At 39.3% G+C, this 22003-nt stretch overlaps 2 protein-coding genes across 2 annotated transcripts in view; both read right to left on the reverse strand.

Moving 5' to 3' along the window:
* The window catches only part of unc119a1 (unc-119 lipid binding chaperone a1), a 35209-nt gene extending 18734 nt beyond the window's left edge, over positions 1-16475 (reverse strand). The window contains exon 1 of the mRNA XM_034097757.2: positions 16072-16475. Coding sequence (XP_033953648.1) covers positions 16072-16192 — 121 coding nt within the window. The 5' untranslated portion in view covers positions 16193-16475. The remainder of the gene's footprint in view (positions 1-16071) is intronic.
* A 948-nt stretch (positions 16476-17423) lies between these two features.
* On the reverse strand, positions 17424-20910 carry crybb1l3 (crystallin, beta B1, like 3). The gene is made up of 6 exons (XM_034097921.1): positions 20868-20910; positions 19711-19784; positions 19469-19599; positions 19247-19379; positions 18731-18873; positions 17424-18271 (listed from the first exon to the last, which is right to left on the reverse strand). Exons 2-6 carry the CDS (start codon positions 19774-19776, stop codon positions 18103-18105), a joined length of 642 nt encoding a protein of 213 aa, XP_033953812.1. The 5' UTR covers positions 19777-19784; positions 20868-20910; the 3' UTR covers positions 17424-18102.
* Positions 20911-22003: the final 1093 nt, after the last annotated feature.

Here is a 22003-nt window from a genome sequence, read left to right on the forward strand (position 1 = left end):
ATATAGGGCTAAACGCAACAGTCTCTTAGCTTAGCTTAAATAGTCTGACACATAAACCTCTGTAAATCCACAATTAAGGCTTTTTACTCTATGATTGATGTAGGATTTACACAAAAAAGATGAAACAATTACATGAGGCATGAGAGATGTACCTATTTTGTCATCTCTCTGCAAGAAAGTAAGTGAGTGTGTTTCCCAGAATAACTATTCCTTTAAAAAATAGCTCTTGCTTCAACAAAAGTAGTCCTTAAGGTGTATAAATAGGAAACCCATTAGGCATTTTTTGTTTTGCTCATATGAAAATACCTTGTTGGACGGAAGTATCCCTGCTATAACTCTGCATCTTTTCAATAGTGTCCAATTAAATTACTAAAATAACTACTTAAAGTGGACCTATTATGCTATATTGGAAACATATATTGTAGGGCCATACCTATACAAAACATGTCTGTGAAGTTTTTTGCCTAAAATACCAAACAGATCACCCATTGTAGCCATGCCTCATACTGCTCATACCCCTCTTTTTCAGCCCTGTTATGGCACATTTCCACTGCAGGGCCTCGCACGGCTTAGCACGGTATAGTTAGGCCTTGGTAGGCCAGGCTCACTTTATGCTGCGTTTCCATTACAGTTTAGTAGCTGGGGCAGTAACTATAGTAACACAGTGTAGGCGGAGCCGTGACGTCATCTTCAATGCGAACAACAAAACCAAACATCAGCCGTTAGCTGCTAGCACTCAGAGCTCACAGCTCCTCATATCTGTTCAGAAACTAGACAAAAAAACTAGAAAGAACCAAGATTTTGGAGGGCCAGAAAAACTGTGAAAAAGTAACCCTGAGCCGGAATTAGTCCTAGTGGAAACGCAACAAAAAACGGGCCGGGTTTGGCACGGCACGCTTAAACCCTGCTACGCGGTGCAGTGGAAATGCGCCATTAGAGAAACACGGATTGTGGGTCCTTAGCTTGAAAAAAAAGAGAGGAGGAGGCGGAGCTAATGCCTGATCAGAATTCTACCAGAGATAAAGTTAAATTCTGCTGTGATAAAACGCCATCCTGTTCTAAACCACATCAAGGATTATTTCTGAAATAGTATGGAGCTCAAACGCTTTTTCTCTTACGGGTTTATCACAAGGTGAGTATCTTTTTTAATGTCCTGCTTATTAAACAGTACACACCGGGGACACATATTTGTGTATAAAATACATCAAAAAGTGCATTTTGCATGATAGGTGCCCTTTAACTAAGTCAAACATCCGTCAGTCAGTCAGTCAGTCAGTCAGTCACATTCCTACTATTTGAATCGCCTTGTCTTGTAACCCATGATATAAATGTTCATACCTCGGTTCTTTCTTTCTTTTTTTCCATCTGTTTTTTTCACACACACACACACACACACACACACACACACACACACACACACACACACACACACACACACACACACACACACACACACACACACACACACACACACACACACACACACACACACACACACACACACACACACACACACACACACACACACACACACACACACACACACACACACACACACACACACACACACACACACACACACACACACACACACACACACACACACACACACACACACACACACACACACACACACACACACACACACACACACGCGCACACACGCACGCTCCACTTCACTTCACTTCACTTCCTTCAACACCGTCACCTAGCAACGCTCCTTCTGATAGTGAGCCAGCTCGATTAGCTCGTCTCTTTCCTTCCCCTCATCCACCTGGCTGCTCCGCAACAACAAGGTGCAGCAGCAAATCAAAGCACAGCATCTCAGGTTAGGCATCAGTGGCATGCAAATGAAATGTGTCACGTCTGATAGATATACCTGATAGATATACCTGAGGCAACCTCCTATAGACTCCCGGTGCCTGGTTTTACAAGCACAGGAAGAATCAGGATGTGCAGATCTAAGGCAGAATATTCAGAGAGTGTGTGTGCCAGGAGAGGCTTCAATTACAATCTGATATGATATATATATATATTATATATATATATACGCTTTGTCATTAAGTGTCAGTACAGGTGATCTACCATAATTACATAATGGTCTTTAATTCATAGAATGGAATTTCCTTTTCACACATGTAACACATAACTAGAGATGCTCACTTACTGTAAATGCTCTGTTTGGTATAGGCAAGAGGCGCCTGGGTAAAGCGTCCAGGAGGCAATGCATGACTTCGCGGTCACATTACAGGTTCATTATTTGGTCATAAACAACCAAGGCCTTTGCTGTTAGTTATATTTGTCTGATGGTTTCAGTGTGAACCATACTTATAGAAGTCTCCAAATCGCTTTGCCCACACATGACTCGCCATGAATGCCCTGAGGAACAAGCATGTCTGTTCACACAAGGACACAATTACAGTCAAAGGGCAACTGTGGCTGCGAGGGAGTGCGTTCGTCTTTCAACCAGAAGGTTGTTGGTTTGATCCCAGCCTGTGCAGTCGTCATGTTGATGTATCCCCTGAGTTGCTCCCGATGGCATGGCCAACGGTCTGTGAATGTGTATGAATTGTAGTTCCTAGAGCACACTGCTCTATATGCATGGGGGTGAAAGGGTGAATGACTTGTATATGTAAACCGCTTAGAAGGGTTGTAAAGACTGGATAAAGCGCTATATAAGTAGAGTCCAGTTACAATCTGAAATTGCAACGCAGGGTAAATATCATTTTAGGGTTTATGTGTGAAAGCTCTGATTTAAATGTATCTAATATGATGTTTTTAACCTTAAAAAAATGTGCTGCATGATTTTGTAACTGTCAATCTAATCTTAGCACACACGTTGATTTAGACTCTCATGCCAACAGAAAATTCTTGTTAAACACTATAATTTTCACTCCAATGAAATACAAAGGCATTGCAGCCCTGAACATATTCATGTGGCAGCAGCCCCTCTAAAGAGAGTAAAATTAGCACCGAGTTTTGAGTCATGCTGTGTTCCTGTGTTCGGATACTCAGAGCCTGTCTGACACCAAAGTGGCATTCATAAAGAGCAAATGAGCTGCCATTTATAGCCCCTTAATCCCCAAGATTAGCACAGAGTTACAGACTCTCAGCCACAAGGATTGACTTCAGATGCCTTATTCTTTTCACTTGACCTTGTGGTCTCCGGTCAACACGGAGACCGCAATTTGCATTAATCCCAGAACATGAGCAATAACAATGCAAAAGTGTTGACTTGTCTCCACTTTAAAGTAAGCCATAGCCAAAGGCAGCTGGTGACATTAGCTCGATACATATCAAGATAATTAACATCATTGCAATACACTCGCTGCTATATAACTATGTGCAATATTATATTATATTATAATTATTAATAATAATGCTATGATAACGTGCAATTACGTAACTGCCACTACGTTTTAATTGTTGCACTATTACCTACTAAATACTGCTAATAATGATTGCATTGATTGTGTGACCATCTATGTTTCTATATGTTTCTACGTTTCATGTTGTCTGTGGATGTTTAATTGCTCTTTTTGCTGCACTTTTAGTGTACAGTTTTGCTGCTGTGTTTATTGTGTTTATTGTATTTTGTTACTCTGGCACAACAATTTCCTTCGGGATGAATAAAGTCTTATCTTATCTTATCTTACCTTAATGTTCACATCATGATGTACGGTGCACCTGTGCATGGCAGGCTGTTTCATGTCTCGGGGTTTACACCACCTTTAGGCAAACTGGCAAACAGTGAGGTTCGTGGAGAGGTTGCCTTCTGAGCAGCTGAATGCAGATGAGATTAATTTCTCTTATCTCTATCCGGCCGAAAATTAAATTCCTCTGTTTAATGAGGACAAATACTATGATTTATGAAAGTTATACAGACATTGACATTTTACCACCATATTGTGATCAGTTTATCATTGAGTCAGAGCCAAAGTTTGTTCCAAATAAGAAGAAATTCCCTCAAAGTTTTCCTAAATTCACAAGAATGGGACAGCGACAGGATCACTTGAAAACATAAATGGCAAATGAAAGAGGATTTGGGCTTAAATACACCTAAAAAACATCAAGGACCAATAAGCTCTGTAGTAATCCGGCTAAAGTACGCAATGTGCAGCACACCATGTATGATGTATCTGATTAAGAAGTGTCTCTTCTTCATGTGAACCCCATGACACCACACTGTCAAGTCAGTAAAAGGAAAGGCAAACAGCAGTTGCTATCAATTTTGAAATACGTGTAGAAATTTGAGTGATTAATTTCAAATGACAGCAGAGAAACACAGCAGTTAAAATCATACATATTTATCAAATGTTTACTTTTATTTAAAAGAGATATTTAGATTTCTGTTGTTACTTCTGCCAAGGGAATTGGTTGACATTTGTTTGTTGATTCTGTTTCCTGTTTTATTTTGAAACTCATCTCCTATTTTCTTTGCAGACCCTGGGTGTTTCTCAATGTCGAGGAAGGCTGCTCCAGAGCTATGGGATTAGTTTTGTATCATAAAGATAAAGCAACACTTTCTCAGAATAAAGAAAAACTATGAGTTTAAAAGAGAAAAAAAACGGAGTCAAGCAAAAATAAAATAAATTTCAAAAATAAAACTATAAGTTTTTCTTATTTTTGTTTGCAGTTCTTGTTTCTTCTTTCTCAATGATCAGACTTTTGCTCTCGCTGCAGATTTCTCATTTGCGCTCCTTCACTTTTTGTTTGAGATTCTGACATAAACCTCCCAGGTGATCGGGACTTTCAGGGGTGCGTCCCCATGGCTACTCAGTTTTTGAGTGACAGCTCAGTCCTCCAGCGATTGTACAGTGCAGGCAGCTGTACACCTAGTGGTTAAAGCATGTTATTGAATTTCATTATTTTATTATTAGATATTAATAGGATCCCTATAAAGTATATTCATTACTCGTTATTCTCTACTAATAGTTAATTACAGACTGTATATAATGACTATTTTGCACATCCCTTTCAAGATTTCAAGATTTTCTACGGTTTATTGACATAATCATATACACAAACGGTGTAGTTATGCAATGAATGAACAACTTGGGTCACAGGTTCGGTTCCTCAATAGTGCATTACAAGACATCCATCAATATTTGTGCATACCTCCAGCAATGTTAACTATGTTGAAGCACTTATTTTAACTGATATTATACATATGTATTATACTCTTATAAGATGTATGTAGATATTTCATCTCCGGCCTTGTCAGGTATTGAACAATCAATAAATAAAGAACATAGAATTATTAAATATAAAACACAGAATTTGTGTGATTATACTAAATGATTTACAAATAAACACCAATGCATATTCACAACTGTTACACATGCTGATGTAACGCAAATGTTTCCAACTTGGGATCAATAAAGTATATCTTATCTTAAGATGATCGATGGCTACGGTCATATTTGCAAAATTTTCCTCTGAACCTTGACAAGTGCATGTTTCAGGCTCATCAATTAACAACATGGGTCACAGACATAAGACCAGCTGTTAAATAAAGCTCTTCTGACCTTAGCTGGCATGTGGGTATATATATTAATGCATGCCCTAATTTGATATGAAAATCAATGGAGGCTGAGTTAACTTTGTAGGAAAACCTACCGTCCATGACTGCCCCTGAGCTGTTTTATTTGTTAACTTCATATTTTTCATTTCCTAAAACATTTATGTTCCTCTTATATTAACAGTATGGATCATTCAGACAGCGTGGTGTCCAGAGGTCTTATCCAGTTTTCCCACTTCCTCTGAAGGGACAGCACGGAGGGGGGGGCATGAAGAAAGAGAGGGCTGAAGTCGAAGGCTGCAGTCGAATAGTCCAAAGATCAGCTCCTAAGTTCTAACCCTATCGTCTATTCCTTGACCTCTGAGTGAAACGTCACGGGGTTAAGGGATAGTGGACAGGAGAATTCAAAAGGACTTAGGAGAAGAGACTGCGGTACTTTAGAGAATCCGAATGCACTTTCACTATCCGACGTGTTTATGATGCGCCAGCGGACGTCATGAATGTGCGTCTGCTGCTGTGGGGGAACTATGGAAACTACAGTTTTCTATACAGCGGACTACAACATGGATGTTTAATAAGATCGACGGACTCATCTAGAGACTCTGCACCGTGCTCTGATGCTGTTGCTTTGCTTTATGAACGTAGACAACAGAGAATCATATTCTTCATGACCAAAGTTGGAATTGAAATAAAAAAGGAAAGTGAAACTTATGCTCGTCACCCTCTCCCTCCGGTCCACATTAATACCAATGATCCCAATACGTATGATTGTATGAACTAAAGATCTTAAAATCAATACAAATGTATTTATTATAAACGTTAGTCCTTAACATCTATCACTGTGTATATCACCATTCAAACATCTTTTAAAAGTTGAACAAACCCCACACAGCTCAGTAAAGACTGTGAAATGTTGACTTTATTTGATCATTTCAGTAAAAACTAACGTTCATATTTCTCTTTTTGATTATAATACTGATGAACGTTCAAAACAAAGCACTTTGGCAACTTACCACCTATTTTTTAAAATGCTTAATAAGCACCGTAACTTTCACGATATAATTTCTCGGTCATAATCGGTTGTTTCCGTGAACGGCCGACTGTTGAGTGACGGCAAATGCTGCGGCTGCAAGGCATTGTGGGGCAGCATTTTCGCTTCTCCTGTCGGTTAGGGAGGTCCAGTGGTTACTAAGCTAAAGGAGGTTATAAAGGAAGTTTGAAACCTCATTTCCTTTCATTTAGAGAATTGGAACGGCACTTATCATGGCTGCCAGTGACGTACTTCCGGGTCATTTCACTCCGTTAGGAAGGTTCCTAAGCTAAATGGACTATTGGAACGCAACCCTACACCAGCTTCATCCACGCTGGGCGTTGCCGTTATCACTTCCTCAGTGTCATTTCATTTGACCAAATGTATTTACTAGGGCCGGGACTTTAACGCGTTAATTAAGATTAATTAATTACACAAAAATTAACACGTTAAAAAATTAACGCATTTTAATCGCACTTTAATCGCACTTATTTTTGCACAGCGGAACGTTTCTCACTGGATGAGTTTCAGGCGTACCGATTATACTGGAGCACCAACTAACGTTCATGACTTCAGCATGGGACTTCAAACAACAACAAACCACGGTGAACAATAATCAAACATGAACGAACAAGCTGATGAGACCGCTTTGGTCGGCCCCGTGGATGGAAGCGTCGACAAGAGCACGGTTGTGTGCAAATTATGCAAAAAATAATTTGCACATCAAGCCTAAAGTATCACCTAAATGCAAAGCATGTAGCAGCTAGCGTGGACGTTAGCCCGACTCCGAGTGCAAGGAACCACACCCTGACCCAACCCACACTCAACCAGATGACTGGTTTCAGGGCCAGGATAAGTAATCCATCTAGTATTTAGCTCGGGCAATGAAGCCTCACCTGCTGGTTGCCCGATCGGGCAATCTATTATGCCAGTATCATGCAGCTCGCGGATCCAGTAATGAGTGACCCGACAGTAAAACTAAACATATCTATAACTAGTTTAGGTAGTTTGAGAGGTAATTAAAATAACTAGGTGTGATAACCTGAAGTGTGTGTTTTGTTCCGCTCACCGCTGCATGTGATGCAGAGCTGCGTGTCGAGTCTCGACTCGTCAGCAGCAGCTGATCTCTCTCTCCCGTCAGATTAGACTTCACTCGCGTTTATGTCCATATCGATCAGATCCAGCTAGTTCTAGCTAATGATAGGACTACCTGCTTATTAAAAGACAACTACACAATAAGTGTCGCTATGCAACGTGGATGAGGCCACAAAGTATAGCGCAGCATTATGCATTTGTTTACATGCCCACCGGAACCCCGAGGCATTACCAACAGATCAACCCACAATCAACCCATACAGGACATCTCTTTCTCCACATGAAGTGTTAGACATTAGAGTTGACTATTCTTGTCTGTCACATCCTCTTCTTGTCTGTCACATAAGTGGCGCAACTGAAGCGGTATTGCTCTAAAGGGAAATTATTTTGACCGAAGATATTTAGATTTGCCGGCTAACGGGAACTCTGACGTGTGCTTCGCGGATGCGCTCGGCTCCTCTCGACTGCTGCTCGGGTCTGCTCGGTCAGCTTCCGGATGAGGAGGCATTCGTTCGACCAATTTACAGTAGTTAACATTACAAACATTTTTAACAGGGGCCATAATAGTGTAAATAATGTTTGTTTTGGCAGTTATAACTGAATGTAATGTTTTCTACTTTTTTCCATCTGGGAAGGCATTTGCCTTCATCAGATGGAAAGTGTTTTGACCATCTTATAATTCAGTCTAGAGAATGCACCAGACAGCATCTAAGACCTGCAAAAATCAAAATGTTCTAGGGGGACGGAGGCCCCCCAAACCCTTCGTGCCATTTCGTCCGCGTGCATTTTTCAGGGCAATCTCTATTGGGCTCAGGGCCATCTGTAAATTAGCTTAGATGGCCCACAGGGCCATCTCCCAAAATCCTTAATGTCATGCACTTGGACTGTAGACCACTTGGAGTAAAATCCATGTGAAAATTGCTTCTCACTGTTCTCAGGTCAAATATGTATATTTGATTAAAAATGCGATTAATTTCGATTAATTAATTACAAAGCCTCTAATTAATTAGATTAATTTTTTTAATCGAGTCCCGGCTCTAGTATTTACATACATTTAATAGATTTTATTATTATACACCTTTTTTTTATGTCTTTTTATTTAAAACATTCTTTGAGACTTCTTCTTCTGGTTCAAATTTCAATAAATGTAATTTGTATAATCACCCTTTTGTCTTTATTCTTCATGAAAATGTTAGGTTCCTTTCAAATCTGTTGATTATATCTTCCTCAGGAATAGTATGTCACATTTTTAATGCTAAATGTATATCATTTTCTCACAGGATATAGAATGAGACAACACAGTGTGTATCCATTGTGTATGAATGCTTCAGCTCTTCAGACCAACATAGTAAGATGTGAGCATGTTCCTAATTGTGTTGGTATGCAACCTAGGTCTGGTAAAAGCAAATCTGCCACTTTTATATTGTAGAATTTGTTAAATTAAAGCAGTCTTTAATTGTTTGTCCTATACATAGCAATATATGCTTTTGAAATGTAACATGTCTTAGAAAAAATAATAGTATACAGTTTATATTGTGTATCACCTTTAGCTTGAAAATACATATATGTGTTTTTTTAATCTATAAAATAAATAGACAGACACTTTATCAATCCCAAATTGGGAAATTATTTAACAGCAGCAGTGTGTTCAGGTATTCAAATAATTAAAGTTGGATTAAAGTATAAACTACACCACACAAGTATAATGCACAGCAATCAATAAGATAAGTCCGATATTTTCATGAAAACTCCCCAGGAGAATAATATTATATCATATAATATTCTCATTTTCTCATGCATTCATACTGCTCTTTATCAGTCAACAGGGATTTAAATGTAAAGGTTTATCCAATTTTTATATTGAACAGTCTTACACTGAGTTTCTTACTCCAGAGGGACATGGATTAGCTGAGCTTCTCCCGTGTGATTGTAGGTGAAAGAAAAAAATGACAGCTGAGTCAATTGGAGATGTGTGAGAAGTGAGTTTCAATTACGGGTGACTGCAGAGCAACTCAATGGTGTGAGACCTATTTGAGCAAAATAGCTGAACCTAAAAACGTGGTGAATACAATGCATAAATAAGTTATGTAAGAATAACCAATAGTAATTGAAAAACATGTAATTTTAATAAATACGAGTTCAGTTTATTGACATTGTTTTTAATATAAAAGCGTTTAATAAATTACAGCTGCATGCTTTATTGAAGAGATTAATACATGTGTATAAAGTTCTAAAAATATGTCCCAGCTGTACGGAAAAAACGGAGAACAACATTGTTTGCATTCTCTTCAGAAACATCCCTGTTTATTCTGTATTAGATCATTTGGCAATGTTATCCTATTTAAATATAGTGGGGCATTTATCTTAACTAATGAAGATATAAAAGTAGATTAAACACAATATAGGAGTGTTTGGTTAAGGATTAGACATGTTAATACTCTTTTTGGTATACATGGCTAGGCTTCTCTTGGTCTTGTCTATAATGCTTTATAATAAACATAATTTGAATGCATTATATACTGTTTGTAGTTTGTATACTGTTTGTAGCACTTAAGCCCCCATGCCCCCCGGTATCGGGGCCATGCCCCCGGTATCGGGGGCATGGCGCAACATCTTGCAAGAAACAGCATCTGAGGGCTTCTTAAGATTTAGTAAACTAGGAATGTGTCATACCCACTTAATGGGAAGAAAGTCAGCTATCGGACAATATTAACAATTTCTAGCTAAAGGAAACACAAGGGTAATAACAAAGGCTCGGAATTAGCCCTGAGTGAAGAAATGCTAACGCACAGAACTCATGTTAAAATCTGCGGATCTGCACAAACAAGATATCGATTAGCAAACTGAGATTCCACAAATTCCAGACATATAAGTATCATCACTGAGCGATCAGAACTAGCGACCATTCACCAATGGGTAATGTTTAGATGGATTTTAGGAACTTCCCCTCGATTCTATTGGCTCTAACGGTTAAAAAGAGGTGTCAATCATCAAAATCGACCGAGGGGGGCCAGAGATACAGTATGGCAAATACACCCAAATGACCCCAGAAGTGTTTTTTTTTTGCTAAACCTCTCTTAAAAAGGTCAAATGTCACTTGTTTTGCATCAATCTGGATACAGGGTACTTATTATATGTTATAGTTTGGATTCCTAAAGCTTTCAGTCTACTATCCCATCATTCAATGGTGGTTTTCACTATAAGTAATGTATTTTTCTTTTTTGGACGGACACTATAATTTACATTTTTTTACTATGTTCAATCTGAATTTATTTAAAAAAAAAAAATTCAATATTGATTCTGATTTTTCTACATCCAACTCACAGGTTTATCATTGCTTTGAGAAAAAAGATTATTAATGTATCCCTTTTTTAGAAGTGAAGTTATAGTAATTTGTTCTGGGAATGTCATTTTCGAGCCTGAGGCCTGAAAAACAGGCTCGGGGCTTAACTGGTTTTAAGTACAGTATGTCTGTTGTAAGCACTCATAAGTATTCAGCATGCTTTACAACCACTATTTTAAGCATTTAATTGATATTTTGAGATATAACTTGCTTGTTATGCATTACATCTTACTTTTGTATTACTTCACTTAATTTATAACAATATAACCGGGATTAAGAAGTATTAATAATAATTTCTTTCAACTGTTGGAATTATAATACACTATGATCACTGCACAGAAAATGTTAGTGTGACAATTATGAAGTATTATGGTACTCTTATAAGTATTATTAAAAAATCGGATAACAATAAGTTATATGGCCTATTGAATATTTAGTACTTGGAACTATAATATGTTTGCAATAGGAGTAGATAATAACACATTGTTGGTATGTTTATCATAAGTTATACACATGGGCATCAGTTGCGTGTGTGAGCAAAGTGCTTCAGGCACAAATATGAGCACCAGCCAGTAAACGCTGAGTTTTTGGTATTGATCAATAAGTGTATTCAACACTATGGGAAAGTACAACCTTACATTATACAACTAAACATGATGACACTTCTAATGTAGAGTTGTTCCTGACTCTGGCAACAAGCGCCTGATTCAAAGACTAGAAGAAAGCAAGAATTAAACACAGTTTGTGGGATCGCGTCGATTACTGATGTGGATGAAACGAGCCGACTCTCCATGTCAAATCATTATGAAAGACTAACCTTGTGAAAGCTGTGCATGCCAGATTAAGAACCGGCTGCACCAATCAATTTTAATTAAAGCCGTATCCATTGTGTTGGCAGACATCACAGAGGGGAAATCCCGCCTGACGCAGATAAAGCACTGCTCTGTGTCCCAGACTTATTAAGGCCAAACAATTGATTACCCTTTTGTGTAAAAGGAGTAAATTTGGATGAGACATAATAAAACACAATTCTTTGAGTAAAGAATGCCCACAGTACAATAGATCATCTAATGTTTTTTTCTAATTTGATATTCACACATTATTATGGTTAATAAATTGTAATGGGCTCTAGCAAGACACCAAAACAATTGTCAAACTTTAAAGTGGCAGCATTCAAACTTCTCCCTCAGCTTTTTTCAATTATTCTCTACATGTTTGCAACTGAGATCAACACAATAAATGCATTTGAGATTGTGAACCATTATCTTTAGACATCAGGAATTGCACCCAGTCACATTAGGTCAGTCTGAACAGATTCAAACACAAATGCCATGACAGCTCAACCTTTTCATCTGCAGTTTTTTGCTTTTTTCCTGCATTAAAGGATAGGTTTGCAATTATTCAAGTCTTTTTAAAAAGAAAACAAGCCTGTTGTAATTATTCCTCCTGTGCATAATATAAATAGGTTATCCCTCTCTAAATCACCATGTAAGTAAAGGGGGCAACTTCACTGATCAGGGCTCCTAATGTTGTTGTATTCTGTATCTATCTCCAGTTTTACAATCCTGCCTGAGTATTGTAAACCTGTCTTGAACCCTTAAACACATTAATCTGTTATTCAAACGGGACTTCCTGGATCGGATTTCAATGTCTGATAGGTTACTTTAAAGGGCACCTATCATGCGAAATGCACTTGTGTACGTCTTTTATACATGAATATGTGTCCCCGGTGTTCCAGGGAACTCACCAACTGTCATAAAACATAACCCTCTCTATTTTCCTCCATACCCAAATCTCTAAAAAAGGGGCTGCAACGGATCTGATACAGACTGATCCAGATTTGAACACTATCCTGACGTCAGGACGGTGGCGCTACGGCTATTGGTCAATTCTCCACCTATCAGGGGAATGAGAGGTTGGGCCACGGCCGGCCATTGCTGCTCGAAAGCGCTGGAGACACTGTAGTACATATGCCAGGCCTGTAAGTGGCGCTGTAGTCTGCCACAAAAGCAGCGAAGAAGACTTCCCTTGCATGGTTGCCATGGTTGCCTTTCTGTTTATTCTCCGCTGTGGCTCTTTTTATCCCTCCCCGAGGCAAGCGTTTGCGCCTCCTGCTTTAAAAAAAATGAATAATGACTCTATATAATCATATGTAAGGGATAATTACAAGCTGATCCAGATCCCTCCGCTTCGCGTCGGGCTCCTGATCAGCCTGTCGGTGTTCTTTTCCCCATAATGACCGCGTCGCTCTACATTATCCTGCTTATTACATGGCCACATTCTCAACAAAGTAACGACATGACTCCCAATATTAATTGAAATGCTTTTATGGATTTAAAAAATGATTTTATTGATTTAAAAAATAGTTGTATGTATTGATTTAAATTGACATGCATCCACTAAGAAAAATAGTCCGTTGTAGGAACTGCTTAGATAGTGTTTTTGAGGAGCTTTTTGATTACAGATTTGAAAACATCGTTGCTTGCTTTAAAAGTAGCACAATTCATTATGTCAAACCTTGGAAAGTATCTAGATATCCCTGCCCTAATGCCAAAGTAACTGCCAACACCCCTCTCCTGCAGGGGGGCGTGGTCAGTTGCAGCTCGAATCAGCCCCCTGCAAAAACAGGGCTGGAAAGAGCAAATGGAGCGAAATGAGGCATGGCTAAAATGCAGGATCTGTTTGGTATTTTGAAAAAAATAAAATATTTATATACTTTATATAGGTATGGCCCTACAATATATCTTTAAAATATAGCATGATAGGTCCACTTTAAAAAAACATAACTAAAAACACGTTCCCACAAACAGACCCCTGTGTCTTTTAACTGTTTGGCTGGTTAACCCATAACAATTATTTGTGTAACATTTATTTTGTAACGGCAGTATTTCTATTTTTGTCTGCCGGCATCATATCATCATAAATCATCCCTCATGTAAACGGTAAACTGATAATGTGCCATTTTTCATATCACTGCAGCGCTTCTCTGCCGTCTGGATTATATTTCTTCTCTCCGCCTGTGTGACAATGAGGCGCTGTGCCTCGCTTATCAGCTCTGAACCAGCGTGACAGACTGGAGCTGGGCTGCCCCAAAATGGTGGCATTTACCTCCCAAAAGCACTACTGAAAAAGGCATTTTCAGGCGTTTTCTGATTCCCTCTTTCACAACTGCACATTTATTTTTCTCTTGCAGCAGAAAATGATTGAATTGTGCTGCACACAATGCTTCTCTCTGTGGTATGGTCTGTCGTTTAAAATGATTGGGCCTTGGGGAGACATTTCTGTGCTCTCATCACTAAACAGGAAACAAGGAAGCATCGGTTCATTTGTATAAACCAAGCATTAGTTGTGGTTCAGCAACTAACACATATAATATATTTCTATTAGAGTTTGCAGCCGTGGTAAGTCTGTAAATTAATGGTATGGGAACATTAAACCTAAATGTGTAATCAAATATCCACAATGTAAACAAACTCGATTGCGCTTCAGCTCCAGGTTAATTAATTACCTGGGATACATCCATGTTACTTGGATGAAGTGGGGAGTGGACATTACTGCACCACCATGAGTGATTTACGTATAATTGCACTGACGGAGCCCTAGTGCTGCTTTTCCACTAAGGGGCCACCAAATGAAAACATAGGAGAGGGTCAGAGAGTTGGTGTGACATTTTGTGTTTTTTCAGGGGGATTGGTTTGGACTAAACAAATGAATTAATGAAAATTTTCATTTTTAGAAAACAAGAATTTATTATCAACTAATATTTGTTTCCTTTTTGTAGTCAGATGTAATGCAGGTTTCCAAGTTGCTGTTTACATTTGTATCGATCCAAAATGTCCTCACAGCATCATTTTGTCCTATTAAACATATGAATTCTTGAGTTATGGTCAAAAGAATGTGTAAGGTCACACTGACTTAACCTTTGACCCCTGAATTTCAATAAATGCATCCTAATTCTAAGTGTATAGTTGTGCCAAATGCATAGAAATCCTGTTCAAGTGTTGACTCACATTCACTGACAAAGCCCCAAAAATGGTTTGTCCTTGGGTTGAGTTTTTTTTGTTTATTTGTCGAACCAATAAGGCTGAGAAAGAACGTACATGCTCCTCATTAGACTTCTGGACTCCTCATAGTCACATTTCTTTCTTCAAACTGTAGGCCTCTGGAATCTGTAGTTTTTTTAAGCCACCTGTGCAAACTGAACCTAAACCTGTGCTTCTTTCACATTTCAATAGGTTTGGTCAGTCTCACCGTCAGCCTCAATCAAAACAGCAACACCTTGGTAAACAATAGAAACATAAAAATAAAGCAGTAGTGCAGTATCATGAAATACAAGTGTAAAGTTTGTGAAACTTCTCTCCTATCACCTCACTCTGCTTATAATGGTGCTTGAAACCAGGCCTTCTCATATCATTAAGTAGCATGTCCTGTTGCCATGACATAATCTGGAACAGTTTCCATAATATGTTAAACAGGCTGATATGTTATTTTGTCATACTTATTCAAGCTTACTACTGTCAATGTCAAGCTATATGTATAACTACTGGATCACATCCCTGGCCACCTGTTCCCTCAGAGCCACAGGTGTCTTAAGCTAAGGATGTAGTAAGCAGCAGATTTATTTTTTTACAGCAGGATTAAAGTAGCAAACCAGGAAGTACATACAGTCCCCTTCTCTCTCGTGCCTTTACACTCGGACAGGTGCAAAGGCATACAATCACACAAACGGTAGTAACATAAGTGAAATCAACATGCTGCTTATTAAAGAACCAATTAAATGATATACTAACTGTCCTTGGGTAGGACATAAAACCTGTAACACACATCGGTTATAGGGGATACATCTTATTTAAGGCTCAAAGACACAGTGAGCTTCTTTCAGACTGTCGCTGTCCATGGTATAGTTCTTCGACAAAGACAATAAAGAGTGCATGAACACAGGGAGCATATTTAACATTAAATAGCTTAAGGAAAGACACAATGAACAAGGAAGCAGCAGCAGATGGGTTGCACTAATCTCGTCTAACTGTGCGGCTTTAACTACTCTTTCCATCGTGCCAATTGCACTTGCAGGTGACTTACTCTTGGTGATTTTCTGTAGCCCAAGCACATCATCGGGCGATATTACGGTATTTCCGCGCAATTCTTCTTCAGTTCTCAACGGGATCCCCATGTCTGCGTTGCAGCCTTGCTGCACTTTCATGTCCAGCAGAAGAGGGCTGATCGGTGCTCGACCTGAGATGAGCTGAGGCTTTCTGGTGCTCTCGGCGTCGTCGCCGCAGGAGCAGATTTACTTGCGTCGCAGCCTTTGGATAATTCACGTACAGCAAACTGTGCCGCGACAAGAATAACTCATTCTCTGTGCCTCCTCCCCTTCTCGATCCGGTACAAGATAAGAATCAGCCCTTAGCTCCCTCCCCTCCCGCGCTCAAGGCTCATCGGTCCTCTCACAAGGTATTTAATCCAAATCCTGTGGCTTTAAACCGAGCAGTAGTGCGTGGCTGACAGTCTGCGCGCCTCGTCATCTGCCCATACAGCAGTGCGTGCATGGCTGCTCTACTCTACTAGAAAGAGTAACTGATTACTCTGTAAAATGAGCTCCCACATCCGGGGAAGCAAACACTCACAGGTGTCAGAAATAACATCTTGGAGTTATATTTTGTTGAGGTGAGCTGTTACTACTGTGTGAAAAGAGGAGGTTGCTAAATCAGCATGTAGGCCTGTGAACAACACTGCCTGCTCTCCTTTAGTGTGATAAGTGAATGGTTTTCAATGTATTTTAGCTTCCCTAAAACAAACCATCTTTCTCAAGTTTGGCCCTACACTGTAGCACTATTTTTCCCTCGATAGGAAAGGAATCATCAGTCGTTTTTATTGTATTCAACTATTTAATGTTCATCCTTTTTTGGCCACCTGAAGGGCAGAACAACTTTAACATTCTTCATGTTCATATAATCCAATGCAACTTTATTTATATACAGTAGCACATCTAAAAACAACATAGTTGACCAAATTGCTTTACATCAATACATATATAATGTTATATATGCTCACAATAAATCCCAATCATAAGACACAAAACTACATTTGTATGTTTTGGAGTTCCTTGGTCCTGTTTTATACCAATTCCTGAAGGTAATACCTAGATCTTTAGCTGCTGTACCCCAGCTTACTTTGTCTACATTTTTGTAATCATATAGGCTATACCTACAGCTATCGGAAACAATGAGAGTGGAGTTAAGTTTATAAGCACTTCACACTCTTAGCTGAGAGAGATTGCAGAGTTGGGTGGTAATTCAACATATTAACACACACTTATTGCTTTAATACATTGTTAATAAAATATTTTAAAAAAGCAAGGAAACAAAGTCTTTCAGCTTTATAATATCTTTATTTCATTGTTTCTTCATTGGAAAGTTGCTTTCCAGATGCCAGCATCCCTGAGAAAGTGTAAAATGTGAATCTTCTGGATAGCCCCATCCATGAGCTGGAACAGGCCGGCCAAAAGATATTCACATCTGCAAAACACAACCCTGCACAGCCACCTTTCCCTTGGAAAATCACAGGCTGGCCAGTGCCCTCTTCAGCGAAGTGAGCCTTTTGCTTTGTGATGAGGAGATGGTGCCTGTGTCTGCTGGGTGAACCTACTGCAGCTGTCCATGGTAGTACTTTGTGAGGAGTTATGTGATCGTTTATCCCTTTACTCTCTAAAATCTGTGGATCCCAGATAGAGGAAAAACGCTTCGGCGAACAGGCTTATTGGCATCATGTCAGCTAGAAACACATAGGCGAGTAAATAAAAATAAAATAAAAGGGTTAACTAATAAAAGCTATTAACTAATCCCCATACCCCCCTTTCATTATCTTGAGGTCTGTTGACAGAGAGCATTGCTACCATTTTTACCGGTGTTACAGACTCTGGAAGTCAGTCACAATCAGAATCATTCACGATGCCACATACTTCCAAATCCTACCAGTAAAAACATAACAATATTCAAAAGCCATTAGCTTTTGGGGCTAGGTGGCTGTTGAAGAATTTCCAAGGGGATGGTTTGCAGCATGCCGACCCCTCTGCTATCCCCCCTGTTAGCCCACAGTCTGCTGGACTCCTGTCTATGCGTTCATCTCGAAGCAGCCCCTGCGGTGCGTCTGCATGTCCCTCACCCTGCGGATGGACTGGATCTGGGGCTGTTGGGCTCCCCACTCATTCCAGTGCTTCATAGGTCCCATCTCAAACACATACTGGTATCCACGGTAGCCAGGGTACTGGTAGCCCACCCAGCTGTGGGGGAAGGCAGAGAGAAACACTTAGGCCACAAAAAGCTCTGTTGACTTCAATTCAGATGAGCTTTATTACAAAAATGGTTAGGTTAGGTTATTGCCAAAGCTAACATGTGGTGAAATTGTAATTTTAAAAACGACTACTTCATGCTTTTATACTTTATTAATTCCAGATTGTGAAATGCTTTGGTACATCTAATCTAATCCAAACATTTACTACAAAGCTTGTAGCTACTCATGGCAGCAGTCAGGATACTTTGCAGCCAACATTGTTCATTGATTTATCTCCCCACAGGATATAAATGGTTTATTCATTCAATTACAAATGTTCTGGCAGTACAGCAAGATGAGAGATTCTTTTTTTCTGTTTGCTCTACTTTTGTTGGCCAAAGGCTGTTTTAGTTTGACTATGAATACTGCTACTACTATATACTAAAGAAAGTACTCATAAATGACTTACGTTCCACCGGAGACCTGAATGCTGGCAACGCGATCCTGGAAGCCGTAAGACCACAGGCTGGGAATATCCTCATCGCACACCTCCATCTTACGACCCTCGAAGTTGGGGCACTCGTACAGGCAGATCTTGTGGTCCTGGGGATCCTGTTAGACACACGCATCACTTGTAAATCAGTAACTGTTGACAACTTTTCTTACAGGTCCTGGTGCAGCTGTTTGTCCTAGTTTTTAGCCGATAAAGAGATTTTAAAACAAAAATGCAGTCAAAAAAGTTAAATGACTTACAAATTGACATGAGTACAGTTACTGTATTGTTGATTTAGAAAGGAATTTTTATTTGGAAGGCCAGAAACACTGAATAGGTGTAGGTTTTTACTCTAAACATTGTCAAGTGGAAAGCAAAAATACACGCAGTGGATTGAATCTATAAATACAATAACTGCATCCATAACAAATATGTTACTTTGTGCCATCACACAATGTATAAGAGATGCAAAATAAGCTGATTCTGACTCACCATCTTGACGGGCCTGATGGACATGAAGCGGTCGCACCTGTAGCTGTTGGACCAGGTGTTCCATCGGGGGTACTCTCCCTTCTCCAGCATGAACATCTCACCAGTCATGTTCTGCTGCTCATAACCCACCCAACTGCATGGATAGAAACATGGATACACATGTTACTTAGGGAAAATAGTTACAGGGCAACACTTATTTTGATGGCCATTATGGTCCCTTACGGCCCCTTCTCCACCCTGATGGAGCCGATCCTCTCCAAACCCTTCTCCAAACCCTTCTCCATCAGGTTGCGGTTCTCTGCGAACAGATCCATCCTACGGCCTTGGAAGTTCTCAAACTCATAGAGGTAAACCTGAAAGGCAAATAAAAGCTCAATGTGTTATTATTTCTGAAGTTAAAATGTTTTCAGTGTTACATTTTAGGCTTAGTTTTTAAGTCAATTATAAACAAGCAGTAGAGGTACCTTGTGATTGTGCAGACCAATGGCAGAGTGGCTGCCAATGCTACCCTGAGCACCTGAGTGAGACATGATCAGATCTAAAGAGAGAAACACAAAGTCAGTGAGACATTTTCACATATCGCTGTGGGGCTTGAAGAGGGGAATTATTGTTTCTGGACCGCTGGAATAATTTTAGATGCCCAAGCCATTATTCATTCATCCACTATTTTCGCCTCAGGGATTACAAAAAGAACACTTTGTTTCTTGAACAGTCAATTTCAACACAGTATCTCTTCTGTTAACATTCACATAACTTTAAAGTCACATCAGAAAAAAATAGATCTCTAAATTTGCCGTTATTGTGTAAAAGCTTTACTGTTAACTGGCTATTATTTTATGCCCTCAAGAACTGGCTGACTGTTCTTTCTGGTGAAGGTTCACCAGGCTGAAAAGCAGCGTTTGACTGCCCTCTGTGGTTGAGAGACTGTTTCACCCCTAACCCTAATCAGAATTACTGACGGGTGTAGCTGAATAAGCACCTGTAACCCCACCCAACTATGATGTCATGGTGCACTGACAGACTCCAGAGTAACTATCACTTCAAGTAAAACAAATTGTGTTTTAAGTTGCTCTTTAAGGGTAAAACATTTCTAATAATAAATATATATATTTCTTTATCGTCTATAATATATTTAAACATTAACCCTTGAGGCATTACATTCCATTTAAATATGAGAAGCAAAATGGAGAAAAAGTAAGCAGATTTGCAAAACCATATCGTTTTTAAGTATAACTGAACTTGTTTAAATGATTAGCTTACTCAAATCCATCCCAAAATCCATTTTGTAAGCAGCATAGTTTAATCTGATTCTTCCCTTATTTAAAGCGGTGTTTCCTCTGTATATGGAACGTCAAACCTGCCATAGTCACATTTTTATTTCAGAAATAAGGAAAGCAGCCCCTTGTCTTTCTCCTCCATTTAAGCTTGGGATGAACAACTGAACCAAGCAATCAAAGCAACACTAAACAATAAAACATACCCTGCTGCGTTTTATGTCAATATACTATCTAATAAGTCAAAGTTAAGTGTGGGCAGTCAGGAAACCCCAATATGCTACTCACTCGCCAACAAAATACCACCAGTTATTTAAAAGTTAGAAAACGTTAGAGTGAAAACTTACAGTTACAATTGCAGGTTCAACGGACCGACCTTGGAGTAAATTGATGGTCACAGGCGAGGTCGGTGGGGAGATATATATACATTCACAACCAGGACGAGTCTACGGAGGCCCGATTCTGACAGCTCATTGGCTGTGAGCTCTTTGGAGTACCGGGGGTCAAAGGTCACACTGCTAATCTGTGGGCAAGAAGCGCTGACTGGGCTGCCTGTTTTGTTTTCCAGCACCATTGTGGGGAACAGAGGACAGTCACTGTCATCAGCAGTTTGACACACACACGCACGCACGCACGCACACACACGCACGCACGCACACACAGACACACCTTTTATTTTATTTTATGCTTTAACTTATTATGTTGATCTCAATATTTGTATTCTATTTTCTAATGTACCATTTATTTCAAATAATTCTAAAATGTAGCAACTGTCACAAAACACAATTTCCCCAGGGATACTTAAAGGGTTCTGATAGTGATACTATATTTCTATTGTTTTCTCCTTCAGTTTCTATATAATCTCTTTGTCTTTCAACTCCATATTCTCTCTCTTTCTCTTGATCCGTGTTACAGCCGTTCCAAGCCTTTGAGCCCTGTGTGTGTAATGTGCTGACTGCAGGGGCTGCCTCCATCTCTCTTTTGTTTTCGACAGGCGTGTGTTGGACGCTCTTCTGCTTGTTATATTGCTGGACAGACTGTATCCATATATACATATTTCATACAACCATACAGGTACTATCCACAAATGCACTCCAACACAAAATGACCTTTTTGTTTCTTGTACAAATAGATACAAATAGTAATCCCGTGACTAAAAGGTCACATATAATAAATGTCTTCAAAGTTTCAATAAGCTAGCTAGAGTGTTCTGATAAATGCTTTTACATGTGGGGTGTATATTCTTTCGCCGATATATCTCCCACACCTGTGGCACTGTGATCTTTTAATAGCTTACTAAATGTAATTGCAAGCAGACAGATCTTGTGAATATTGTGATTATCAACTCATGTGATTTTCATGATCTTGATGCAGCTGTTAGACATTGGTGAAAAGCTTGTGGGCGAGAAATTAATTTATAAAAGGAATTATTGGAGCATTGCGAAAGAACCCACGGGAAATGTCATCTCTTGATCTATTAAAT

The sequence above is a fragment of the Pseudochaenichthys georgianus genome, chromosome 13 (assembly GCF_902827115.2).
Source record: "Pseudochaenichthys georgianus chromosome 13, fPseGeo1.2, whole genome shotgun sequence".
Lineage (NCBI taxonomy): Eukaryota > Metazoa > Chordata > Actinopteri > Perciformes > Channichthyidae > Pseudochaenichthys > Pseudochaenichthys georgianus.

Bases quoted from the DNA above. Each gene is read 5' to 3' on its own strand.
- crybb1l3 (XM_034097921.1), bottom strand. From the start codon at position 19,776: ATGTCTCACTCAGGTGCTCAGGGTAGCATTGGCAGCCACTCTGCCATT. The intron at 19,380-19,468 runs GTAAGGGACCAT...CTATCCATGCAG, and splicing joins ATCAGGGTGGAGAAGGGGCC to TTGGGTGGGTTATGAGCAGC. The intron at 18,874-19,246 runs GTGAGTCAGAAT...TGTGTCTAACAG, and splicing joins CCATCAGGCCCGTCAAGATG to GATCCCCAGGACCACAAGAT.